This window comes from Carassius auratus, linkage group LG28B, assembly GCF_003368295.1.
Source record: "Carassius auratus strain Wakin linkage group LG28B, ASM336829v1, whole genome shotgun sequence".
NCBI lineage: Eukaryota > Metazoa > Chordata > Actinopteri > Cypriniformes > Cyprinidae > Carassius > Carassius auratus.
The window spans coordinates 6,946,328-6,959,838 of record NC_039293.1 but is presented as its reverse complement, the minus strand read 5'-3'; the positions used below and the strand labels follow the sequence as shown (position 1 = coordinate 6,959,838).

Below are 13,511 nucleotides of genomic sequence, written 5' to 3'. Positions count from 1 at the left end.
TAATGAAGCCCAGCTGTGTCCCTGCAGGCCTGTCGTGTGACGTGTAGACCGTCTTTACTGTATTAACTAATGAAAGTCTCTTCTGCTCATCACGCCTGCATCTGTATGATCAAAAATACAGAAAATAACACTAATAATTTAATATATTATTCCAGAGTAAATCATCTGTTTTCTGAGTGAATCTGTGTTAAAGTGTAATGTATTTCTGTGATGCTCCGCTGTATTTTCAGCATCATTCCTCCAGTCTTCAGTGTCACATGATCTTCAGAAATCAGAATAATATGATCATTTACTGCTCAAGAAACATTTTATTTATCAATGTATTATCAATGTTGAACACAGTTGTGCTGCATAATATTTTGTTTTTGGAAACTGTGATATTTCTGGGGTTCATTGATAAAAAGCTGAAAAGAACAACATTTACTTAAATTAGAGATGTTTTCTAACAATATCAGTCTTTACTGTCACTGTTTCTATCAATTTAACAATTCCTTGATGAATAAAAATGAATTTCTTTAAACATAAAAAATACTGACCTCAAGCTTTTGAACAGTAGTGTATATTTGTAAATGCTGTTCTTTTTAACTTTTAATTCATCAAAGAATCCTGAACCAAGCCCCGGTGCTCGACGTCTCTGTCGGAGACTGGTGATGACCACTTCCTGTGAGGAGAACATCTCCCCCGAGGCCAGGGGTCAAGGGTCACCTCCTCCGCCTCACTGTTTCACTTCTGCATCTTCTGTGTGACAAGACCCTTAACTTGAAGAACACACCAAACTCAGTGAACACATTATTAATAAAGCAGTCCAGAATAAGAGCACAACGCATGTAATTACACATTCATATTGAGTGATTGAGCTTGGTATTGTCAAAAACCCTTTAAACATTAAGCTTTATTAAGGGCTTATAATGGTTCTCTATGGGAGGAAACAGTGTGTGTAATTAAATGTGCTGTGTTCTTATTCTAGGCTCATCTGCTTGACTGTACATAGTAAGCTTTATTATTTAGTAATGTGTTTGCTGAGTTTGGTCTTTTTAAGCACACTTCGATGATTCATTGACAGTAAATTCAGGAAGGATTGTGAAAGTCTAGCTGGAATGAGTGTTGAGTTCTGCTTGAACATGATTAACATTAGAAACGTAATCGCAAGTGATCAGTTACTTTAATAAAGTGATTGAAACAGTTACATTAATTCTACTTGGGTAACTTGTAACCTGTAACCTATTACATCTCCAAAGTGAGCTTCCCGACCCTGACTGTGATATACAGGACTCTTCTACAGCTTTAAAGTGCTGTGTGAGACTGTATTTCAGATGTGATCAGGTACTGGACAGACTTCAGACTGGGCTGGAGATCAGGATCACGTCCTTCTGAAGATGAAGGTTTGTCAGGATATTATTCTCTTCAGGGAAACCTCTGCTTTACTGCTGATGTGATGTCTGTCTGTTTCAGATGAGAAGAGACACCGTTTCATGGCTCTCACGCCTGCATCACTAATAGGCAATTGACACACACACACACAGTGGGTCTCTGCTGAAGCACTTGTGCACACACACACACACACACACATGCTTCTGTCCTGTCTGTATCTCCTCAGCTGTGGCTCTCTGTCGCTCTCTCAGGGCTGGTTACAGATACTCGTGGGCCTTCAAGTGAGTACGATGTGTCTCAGTGTGTATGTGTGAAGGCTAGAATACACTGCATGTAAGTCTGCAGACGTTGTCTAGTATATGATAGACCTAGGACTGCTGATGTCCCAGCACGGGATATTTGACGAAATCTGTCCATAGCTGCATCATCATGTTTAAACCAGGTCAATTTAAACATTCAAGCAATGTGTGAGCCTGGACCACAAACCTATAAAAATTAGATCATCCGAGAGCTGAATAAATGATCTCTCCATTGATGTGTGGATTGTTCGGACGACAATATTTGTCTGAGATACACTGTTTGAAAATCTGGAATCTGAGGGAGCAAAAACATCTAAATATGGAGAAAATCATCTTTAAAGTTGTTCAAATGAAGTTGTTAGCAATGCATATTACTAATCAAAAATTAAGTTTTGATATATTTACAGTAGAAGATTTACAAAATATCCTCATGGAACATGATCTTAATATCCTAGTGATTTTTGGCATAATAGAGAAATGTACATGTGTACATCAAAAAGTTGATTTATTTCACTAATTCCATTTAAAAAGTGAAACTTGCATATTATATTCATTCATTACACACAGACTGATATATTTCAGATGTTTATTTATTTTAAGTTTGATGATTATAACTAACAATTAAGGAAAATCCCAAATTCAGTATCTCAGAAAATTAGAATATTGTGAAAAGGTTCAATATCGAAGACACCTGGTGCCACACTCTAATCAGCTAATTAACTCAAAACACCTGCAAAGCCTTTAAATGTTCTCTCAGTCTAGTTCTGTAGGATACACAATCATGGGGAACACTGCTGACCCGACAGTTGTCCAAAAGATGACCACTGACACCTTGCACAAGGAGGACAAGACACAGAAGGTAATTGCAAAAGAGGCTGGCTGTTCACAGAGCTCTGTGTCCAAGCACATTAATAGAGAAGTGAAGGGAAGGAAAAGATGTGGTAGAAACAAGTGTATAAGCAATAGAGATAACCGCACCCTGGAGAGGATTGAGAAACAAAACCCATTCAGAAATGTGGGGGAGATTCACTAAGAGTGGACTGCAGCTGGAGCCAGTGCTTCAAGAACCACTACACACAGACGTATGCAAGACATGGGTTTCAGCTTCGCATTCCTTGTGTCAAGCCACTCTTGAACAACAGACAGCGTCAGAAGCGTCTCGCTTCAGAAAGGACTGGACTGCTGCTGAGTGGACCACAGTTATGTTCTCTGATGAAAGTAAATTTAGCATTTCCTTTGGATATCAGGGTCCCAGAGTCTGGAGGAAGAGAGGAGAGGAACACGATCCTCGTTGCTTGAGGTCCAGTGTAAAGTTTCCACAGTCAGTGATGGTTTGGGCTGCCATGTCATCTGCTGGTGTTGGTCCACTGTGTTTTCTGAGGTCAAAGGTCAACACAGCTGTATACCAGGAAGTTTTAGATCACATGCTTCCTGCTGCTGACCAACTTTATGGAGATGCAGATTTCATTCTCCAACAGGACTCTGCACCTGCACACAGAGCCAAAGCTTCCAGTACCTGGTTTAAGGACCATGGTGTCCCTGTTCTTAATTGGCCAGCAGACTCACCTGACCTTAACCCCAGAGAGAATCTGTGTGGTATTGTGAAGAGGAAGATGTGATATGCCAGACCCAAGAATGCAGAAGAGCTGAAGGCCACTATCAGAGACACCTGGTCTCTCATAACACCTGAGCAGTGCCACAGACTGATCCACTCCATGCCACGCCGCATTGCTGCAATCATTCAGACAAAAGAGACACAACTAAGTATTGAGTGCTGTACATGCTCATACTTTACTGAAAGACAGCGGAGACCAGGACAACTAGAGCCCAGATACAGATCCCCTGTAAAGACCTTGTCTCAGAGGACCACCAGGACAAGACCACAGGAAACAGATGATTCTTCTGCACAATCTGACTTTGCTGCAGCCTGGAATTGAACTACTGGTTTCGTCTGGTCAGAGGAGAACTGACCCCAACTGAGCCTGGTTTCTGCCAAGGTTTTTCCTCCCTAACCCCACCCCTCTGCCCCATGCAACATCCACATAGCACCACCCCTCACCTCTTGCCTTGACTCTCTTTCACCATTGTCTTGTCCAAATACCCACACTTATGCTCTTGGTCACTTGAAAGCGTGTGCGTTTTACAGGAAGGAAGTGTGCAAGACTGTCCAGATCCTAAAAAAATCTAAGAGCAGTGCCCTTAACACACACTAGATCCACACTCTCTCAAATGCCAATCTGCAGCAGTATTCAAGGCTAAGTCTATCCCGTCATGCATCATCTTGTGGAAATAAATCACGAGGCTTTTTGCCAAGAGGTAATGGAAACCATTCCCATGTAAGTTAATATTAATAATAATAAGATATTACATATAATTTGGTAGTTAAACAAAGTGCTACATGTTTTATTGCTCCATAGAGTAGTATATTTATTTTTTTACAACATTAGGAATTTAATTAGAAGCATCACAAATTAAAATTGTCATGGTAAAGGGACTGCTGAACAGACATTTAGAAGTTGATTTTAAAATGTAAAGTATTGCTAAAATAAAGCTATGTAAACACTTGCATTTTTCAATACAATAAGTGTGTCCCATCAGGTGATGAAAACAAACACAGGAACTCCATCATAGAAGTAATCAAGTAGTCAAGTGCAAGGACTGCAAGTGTGTGTATTTGGACAAGGCTCATGCCCCACCCCTCTTACACACAGCCCCGCCCATTCTGTATGGCCACGCCCCTCTCTTCTGTCTCCACTGAGCTGTGCTTACAGCATGGTCTGATTATTCTTGGCTCTGTTTTTGTCTATTAAAGCACGTCTGGCTTCAGTTCAGGTGCTCAGCTCAATCTGAATGCCAAGTCTTCATGAAAATAGAAGTGTATTGCAAGTTATCAGCATTAATACATTTTTCTTGACAGCAAATTGAGTGAAATAAATGCTGGAGATTTTTCTACTTGGGGACATTTACTGTCTGGCCCCATATGATGATCACTTTAGATTCATTCAAGCTTAAAACTTTAATAATATCTTCTACATTTTCAGTCTTAAGTTTAAATTGTGAAAATTGATAAAGCATGCTAAAATCATGATACTGTTTTCTACATATATTGGGTTGTGGAATAGATTTTTAATTCAGAAACACATTATATTCTAATATAAAACTGACATCGCACACAATATTGAACTGATTATCATTCAGCTGCTTTACTTTCAAATAAAATAGAAATGTTCAGCATATATGTCTTTTATTTATTTATTTGAAAAATATATTTTGTCTTCAGAATTTCTTAAGTGATGACAAGACTTGATCACTAAAACAAAGGATGATTACCAACTCAGCGCACGTTGTTGGTTAACATGTATTGTGAGGTGATTTAACTTAAAAGAGCAAGATCATAATCAAATCAAGTCATTATTTGAAGTTGTGATGGTGATGATATTTGCAGTGACAGCATGGGTGGATCAGATGGATAGTACAGGACACATGATGAACACAGAAACAAACAGTCAGGTAGTGTATTATAATAATCATCCGTAACAGTGCTAAACTGGGCTTGTCGTGCGTGTCACATGACCGTAAAACAGCCCGCACCAATGACTAGCATTAAAATATTGAGAAAACATGACATTTACAACAAAACCATAACATATTTGGACACGGACTCTCACTAAGATTACATTCAGCTATATAATGTTGATCTGAGACACTGGAGGCCGAGGCGAGCAGGTCTGAGATCAGAGGATCATCATCTGGCGAGTGTTTGAACATCTGCTGATGTGTGTGCTCTTCACGCCGTCTTCTTGCGCAGGACGAAGTAGGTGATGCAGGAGATGAAGGTGAGACAGACGGAGATCCAGGCCAGGATGAAGGAGGCTCCGTACCAGCCCGGGTCCTTGTCTTTATGGAAGATCTCTGTGTAGATGGAGGCCGCGATCATGATGCACAGCCCTGAGGAGCACAGACACAGTCTTCAGAGAGAGGTGTGTGAGTGTGTGTGTGTGTGTGTGTGAGTGTTACACGTACAGGCCAGCAGCTGGAATGCTCCGGTGAACAGGAAGCGCTTCCCTTTAGGTAGTGTGTAGAGCTGAGCCACGAACACGAACAGGCCCAGGATGCAGAAGATGCATGCGAGCACAGAGCTGGCCTGGACCGCCTGCAGATACTCTGAAACACACACGACAGACCAACACCTGAGCGTCTGAAGAAGACTGTGTTCTGCTCCCCCCCGAGACATCCTATCAGATATACACTAAAACATGTCACCATTCGGTTCCGGGAGAAAGTCATATACACCTCGGATGCCTCCATGGTGAGTAGAACAGGCACATTTTTGGGAGAACTAAGACTTTCAAGAACCACTTCAAATAAATACATAAAGATAAGATGTAAAATGACAGTTCAAAAACAGTACATGTGTGCTGCTGTGAGGTAAAGAAGCATTAAAGCCGACTTTGAGAAGTAGTGCTTATTACCAAACTCTTTGCAGACTAGAATGAGATTTACATTACATTTAATCATTTAGCAGATGCTTTTATCCAAAGCGACTTACAAATGAGAACAATAGAAGCAGTCAGGTCAACAAGAGAACAACAACAGAATACAAGTGCCATGACAAGTCTCAGTTAGTCTAGTACACATAACACATTTTATATACATATATATAAGAATATGAAAGACAAGAAAAGGTAAGTGCTAGTATAAGTTGATCTTTATATGTTTTTTGAAGATGAGTAAAGACTAATTTCAGAGCTGTGAGATTGTTTGGCACAGTGTGACACAGATTAATGAACGATAACTAATTAATGTCCGTCTTCTGACCTTTAGGATATAAAGCAGGAATATCAGTGTAGTTCCAGTTTCCAGCAGGAGTCAGTATCCAGCGAGACCAAATATCAGTGGACATCGTGTCGGTCATCCACCAGGCCTGCACACACACACACACGACTATATTAGCATGAATGAGAAACATGGACGGTCTATGCCTTTCTCCTGAAATCTGAAGTCATATTTGTCTATTCTTTGCACTACAAACCAGTCTGTTCATAATTAATATTAAACATTCAAATATTATGGTTACACACACCAATGTGGAACTGTTTCGTATGACTAAAACTAGCTGGACGCGGATGAGACCGGAAGCCAGACACATTCAATTTACTAATGGGAAAAGTAAGGCGGATAAAGCACATATTCTGCATGCCTTATCCCAGTCAGATAACAACTGCCTTACTAATTATTAATAGGCAGCGAATTAGGAGTTTATTGAGGAAACAGATTATGTTTTTAATAGCAAGAATTGGACCTTAAAATAAAGTGTGTCCACATAGTATATTATATATAATAATAAACGTGACAATTCGGTATGTTAATCCATAATGATTTAGCAGCGAGTTCCAGAAGCTTTAAATATCTTTAGTGTGAAGGTCAGTTAACATTATATATATATATATATATATATATATATATATATATATTGTTTTGTCTTATTTTATTTTTTATAATTATTAGATTTTTATAATTATTGATTTTGTGCGTAGTTTTCCCACAGTTTCCAAACACTGCACTACGTGGATGTGATCGTGCTCAGACTGCATTACTGCGAGTGACGCATGTCCTAATCTGTGAGGATCTTGCCTGGATAAAGCTGAGGTAAGGTGTTTGATCAGGACTTAATGAATAATTAATGAGTGCATGAGGGAAGCCCCGCCCACATGCTGTGATGCGTGTCACTCACGTTATGAATGGTGGCGGCCAGCAGCAGACAGATGCAGGCGATGTGGAGAAGGAAGATGGCAGCGAGTAAGATCAACATGACTGACGGAGAGAGAGAGAAAACAGAAATATTAATATTTAGTGATACAATCCACATGAGTGCACTGAGTCTTGTCAGATCAGAACAACACTGGAACCCAGTGATCTGAGTAACGACTTTATCTTCTGTAGAGCTTAAACAAACTTAGTAAGAGGTTAGATTGAACTGACTGTGCGTGACGTGTGTGTGTGTGTGTGCAGCAGCTCTGAATGAGTGGATCCAGTGTTTTCTCAGCTCGATGAGTTGAAACTTGTCTCAGCATTGCACAAAATGCCACTCCCTGAAGCAAGCATCCCTCCTCTCAGCCCTCTTCAGACACACTCACAGCACAAGACCACAGGAAACAGATGATTCTTCTGCACAATCTGACTTTGCTGCAGCCTGGAATTGAACTACTGGTTTCGTCTGGTCAGAGGAGAACTGACCCCCAACTGAGCCTGGTTTCTCCCAAGGTTTTTTTCTCCATTCTGTCACCGATGGAGTTTCGGTTCCTTGCCGCTGTCGCCTCTGGCTTGCTTAGTTAGGGTCACTCAATTCTCCATGTTTCTCAGGATTTATCATATTTACACAGAAGAAGAACAGCTGAGCACCTCATTGACCAAACACAGTCATCTGACTGCCTAATACACACTCTCACACACTCACACAGACCCTCGAAGTCAAGACAGACGAGGAGCTCAGATCTTACCTGTGGAGTAACAGAAGGCCGATGAGTGGATGAGAGCAGCTTCACACTTCCAGATGTGATGTGTGTGTGACTGAAGATCTTTACACTCAACTATCAGTGCAGCTGCCCTCCGATGGCCCCGCCCCTAGCCCCACCCATGGCCCCGCCCCTCACACTAATTCCTGCAGTGTGTGTGTCTGTATAAGGGTGTGGCGTTTGGGAAGGTCCTGACAAGCCCTTCTCCCTCCGGCTCTGTGAAAACTCTGTGAAAGATAACTTAACCGTTTGCTGGCTCACACACACACACACACACACACACACACACACACACACAAAAACACTAGAGCTGTGTGTTCTTCCCTCCAAACTCTGTGTGTGTGTGATTCATGGGTAAACACTCTGTGAATGCAGACGCTCCACACCCTCTGACAGACCATCACTCACATCAGCCACACACACACACACAAACACTGATTAGACTTCCACGTTTCTATCAGGTTAACAATATTTAACTCTAGATTTAACATCAAACACATGCGCTGGTTGATTTCCTAGCCATTGTAACCAGTAAGGAGCAGTCAGATGTTTAACTAGTGGCTTTACTGAGAAGTGTTTCACAATAGACACGAGGACATTTGGTCCAAAACAAGTTCACACACACTCACAGACACACACACACACACATACTCACACTCACACACAGAGAGAGAGTGGGAGCTTCACTGGCTGGATCTCAATCAGTTCCAGCTGAAGAACATGAGACGATAGAGAGACTGCTGTGATTCATACACCACTGGACTGACACATGCAACTGTTTAGCTGGTTTCCTGACAAAATGATCCAAACTGAGTGAGTTCACCATTGGGTCTAAAACATCAGCTCAATCTGAAGAGAAAACTTGTTCATACTTCTGAGCCCACTGACAGACACTCGCTCCTCACTTCTCTTAGGATTGTTTCTCAGAAAGAAGCAAGACTTCTGGGCTTCTGTCATCTTTACCTCTTGTTTGCCCCTTGCATCTCGATTTTAAAAAGTTTGGATATTTCTACTAGAGAACTAGACACATTTATTAGAAACATGATATCGTGTGATTTAAATATCCTAATCTTTAGTGTTTTTAGAAAACTGTGAAACTCTAGATTCGGGACAGATTTAAAGTGAGTGAATTGTTTCTTGAGCGATGTGAAACGCTCTGTACACACATCCCAGAATGCCATTCTCTGCTGGATTGACTTGAGGATGTGCTGCACATGAGGATGGTTTACTCCAGCGTCCGCCAGGACTGAATTGTCTTCAGACTGTCCTGGTGTCCATGTGAGCCGAGCTCCATTACTTTTAGACTTTCATCTGTGGATATTGTTCTGACGAGAGTCTCTCGGTGCTGAAGTTCAGTTAGATTCAGATAAACAGCTGTAACAGCACTTCAGATGTGCCTGAAGGTTAAAGCTGCTCAATAAGTTTGTTTTATTGTATTCATTTGGTGTTTTAGACATTTGCTGCCTGGATCCCTAAGAACACCCAAGACTTCAGATGAACTGTTTTCAGTATTTGCTGTGGGTTTTTGTGAAATGTGTTCATCTCTCAGTTAGGAACAAACACACCCTGTGTGAAACACACACACCCTGATGAGAAGAAGAAGAGAGAGAGAGAAGCTAGAAATGTTGTTCAACCAGAATTCACCTGCAGGACAGTTACAGCCTCACCTGAGCGCCGGAACACACACACACACTAACGTCTTTGTGCAAGAACAACAGTCTTATGAAAACTGTGTGTTTAACCTTTATTCCAGTGTTATCCACCTTCTGTGTGAGTGATTGTATGTGTGTGTGTGTGTGTGTGTGTGTGTGTGTGTGTGTCAGTGTGAGGGATTGTCTTTGTGTGTGTGTGTGTGTGTGTGTGTGTGTGTCTGTGTGTGTCTGTGTGTTCTTGGTTTTGTGACATATCAGGACACAACTCTGTATAATGACATGGGTATGACACAGGTATTACAAGGAGAGGGAGACTTATGAGAACATAACCCATGTTCCCATTTTTCAAAACACTTATAAATCATACAGAATTCGTTTTTTTTTTTTTTGAGAAAGTAAAAATGCAAAAAGTTTCCTGTGAGGGTTAGGGTTAGGGGTAGGGTTGGTGAAGGGTGATAGAATATACAGTTTCTACAGTATAAAACAATTAGCCTATGGGATGAACACACTTTTCACAAAAACAAAAGTGTGTGTGTGTGAGAGAGGGATTGGATCTTAGTGCTGCATTTGACACAATTGACCACAACAATCTATTGCATAGACTTGAACACTTTGTTGGCATTAATGGAAGTGCATTAGCATGGTTTAAATCGTACTTAAATGACAGTATGGAGTACCTCAAGGCTCAGTACTAGGGCCGCTACTCTTCACGCTTTATATGTTACCCTTGGGAGATATCATCAGGAAACATGGTGTTAGCTTTCACTGTTATGCTGATGATACGCAGCTCTATATTTCCTCGCAGCCTGGTGAAACACACCAATTTGAAAAACTAATGGAATGCATAGTTGATATAAAAAACTGGATGATGAGTAATTTCTTACTGCTAAATTCAGAAAAAACAGAGGTGTTAATTGTAGGACCTAAAAACTCTGCTTGTAATAACCTAGAACACTGTCTAAGACTTGATGGTTGCTCTGTAAATTCTTCGTCATCAGTTAGGAACCTAGGTGTGCTATTTGATAGCAATCTTTCCTTAGAAAGCCACGTTTCTAGCATTTGTAAAACTGCATTTTTCCATCTCAAAAATATATCTAAATTACGGCCTATGCTCTCAATGTCAAATGCAGAAATGTTAATCCATGCATTTATGACTTCAAGGTTAGACTACTGTAATGCTTTATTGGGTGGTTGTTCTGCATACTTAGTAAACAAACTACAGCTAGTCCAAAATGCAGCAGCAAGAGTTCTTACTAGAACCAGGAAGTATGACCATATTAGCCCGGTCCTGTCCACACTGCACTGGCTCCCTATCAAACATCCTATAGATTTTAAAATATTGCTTATTACTTATAAAGCCCTGAACGGTTTAGCACCTCAGTATTTGAATGAGCTCCTTTTACATTATACTCCTCTACGTCCGCTACGTTCTCAAAACTCAGGCAATTTGATAATACCTAGAATATCAAAATCAACTGCGGGCGGCAGATCCTTTTCCTATTTGGCACCTAAACTCTGGAATAACCTACCTAACATTGTTCGGGAGGCAGACACACTCTTGCAGTTTAAATCTAGATTAAAGACCCATCTCTTTAACCTGTCATACACATAACATACTAACATGCTTTTAATATCCAAATCCGTTAAAGGATTTTTAGGCTGCATTAATTAGGTAAACCGGAACCAGAAACACTTCACATAACACCCTATGTACTTGCTACATCATTAGAAGAATGGCATCTACGCTAATATTAGTCTGTTTTCCTCTTATTCTGAGGTCACCGTAGCCACCAGATCCAGTCTGTGTCCAGATCAGATGGTGGATCAGCACCTAGAAAGGACATCTACATCCCTGAAAGACAGCAAACAGTATAAATTGTACAGTATAAAAAAACATTATGTCTATGGGATGTCCCCACTTTTCACAAAAACAAACGTGTGTGTGTGTGTGTGAGAGAGAGAGAGAGAGAGAGTGTGCACACGTGCTTTGAAATGCTCTTGATTGTTCAGTGTTTGTGTTGTAATCCAGATGGGAATGTTTTGGACACTCCCATAGTTCAGTGCTTAAACTCACATGTTCACACATGCAGACACACACACACACACACACACACACACACACACAAAGCTCCTGTCTGTTTCTCACACACTCTGATGCTAAACAATGACTTGTGTCTGTTCCTCTTTCTTCCATTCAAGAGGAGAAGTGTTTATCGTCTCTGCCTCTGGAGAGAGTTTACAGCTTTCTTTTTCTGCTGTCAGTCAATAGCTGCTCCAGAAATCAAAGTTCTGTCATCATTTAGTCTCCATCATGTCATTTTAATCCTCTATGACTTTTTTTTCTATGGAACATGAGAGAAGATATTTTGAACAATTGATATCTGAACAACATTGAACCCCTGTGACGTTCATTATCCGAGGAACAGAGCAAATATCTTCTGTTTATGTTTAACTTTTCATTTATTTATATTTGCTTTACTTACTGTTTTCCATTGACTTGTTTGTAAAGAGATGTAAGCCACTAGTACAAAGCTTTATTAATATTCTTCATCGTGTTACTGAATGCGTGATTCAGCAGTCAGATGTTATACTGATTATTTATTCATATATTGTTCAGTTGTGTAGCAGGAAGAACAGCCACATGTCAATAAAAACAATAAATAACAGCAGACAGTATTTCTAATGGTCTGCTTAGTCTGGACCTCTTCATCTACAGCGATATCATTGACTTGATTGCAAATAAAAACAGACACTATTTCAACTGAACAGAGATGACATCACTGAATTCAATGATGAACTGCCTTTAACTATCATTTTGCATTATTGAGACACTGTTTTCCAAATGAATGTTGTTCAGTGCTTTGACGCAATGTATTTTGTTTAAAGCACTATATAAATAAAGGTGATTGATTGATTGATCTGTCTTTTTCGTTGACACTATTTCTCTTTACTCAGATATTCTGCAGTTGTGTACTCTCTGTTTAGTGCCAAATAACATTTTGTTTACTTTGTTTTTCTGTTGTTTCAGTCCAATAAGTTAGATCATTTTCTTTTTGTGCTTTTATAATTTGCTTGAGATTAATATTTCAGTGTCCTGATGCTGGATGTTGTTGGTCATGTTAGTTTGTTTCTGCAGCTTCAGGAGCATCTAAATCAGGGGACTTTTTTTCAGGGTTCACTTGTTCGTAGTGTTCCTCTGGACTCTGAGTAGACTCTTAAAAGAACCCAGTCTCTCTCTCTCTCTCTCAATTTATTTCAATTTAGCTTTATTAGCATGACTGTGTAACAGTGTTGCCAGACCATTAACACACACACATATGTATGTATACTGTATATATACATATATATATATATATATATATATATATATATATATACACACACAACATGAATAATAATAATAATAAAAAAAGATTGAACAAATAAAAAATATTAAAATATATTAAAAAAAAAGATTGAAAGAAAAAGTAAGTCAGCATGGAGTTATATATTATATTTTGGAGCTAGTGCAGCTGTGTTGTCATCTTCAAGTAAAGGTCATCTTCTCAGTATCATTGAGTTCAGTAAATGATGGGATCAGGGCTGAGATTAGGGGAGAAATGTTCCCCTCACATTGTGATATTCAGGACAGATCAGCAGAAAGTGTTTCTCGTCCTCTATTGGCTGTAAGTCAC

General features: G+C 39.9%; 1 protein-coding gene across 1 annotated transcript; it reads right to left on the bottom strand.

Annotated features, from left to right (window-relative positions):
• Positions 1–4,848: 4,848 nt before the first annotated feature.
• On the bottom strand, positions 4,849–8,319 carry LOC113067467 (epithelial membrane protein 1). Its single transcript, XM_026239889.1, has 5 exons — positions 8,171–8,319; positions 7,405–7,484; positions 6,489–6,594; positions 5,694–5,834; positions 4,849–5,618 (listed from the first exon to the last, which is right to left on the bottom strand). The coding sequence occupies exons 2-5, from the start codon at positions 7,480–7,482 to the stop codon at positions 5,458–5,460; spliced, it is 486 nt and encodes a 161-aa protein (XP_026095674.1). The 5' UTR covers positions 7,483–7,484; positions 8,171–8,319; the 3' UTR covers positions 4,849–5,457.
• Positions 8,320–13,511: the final 5,192 nt, after the last annotated feature.

Coding starts and splice junctions, on each gene's coding strand:
- LOC113067467 (XM_026239889.1), bottom strand. CDS start 7,482: ATGTTGATCTTACTCGCTGCCATCTTCCTTCTCCACATCGCCTGCATC. Junction 6,595..7,404: donor TGGCCGCCACCATTCATAAC/GTGAGTGACACG, acceptor GTGTGTGTGCAG/GCCTGGTGGATGACCGACAC. Junction 5,835..6,488: donor TCCTGCTTTATATCCTAAAG/GTCAGAAGACGG, acceptor TGTGTGTTTCAG/AGTATCTGCAGGCGGTCCAG.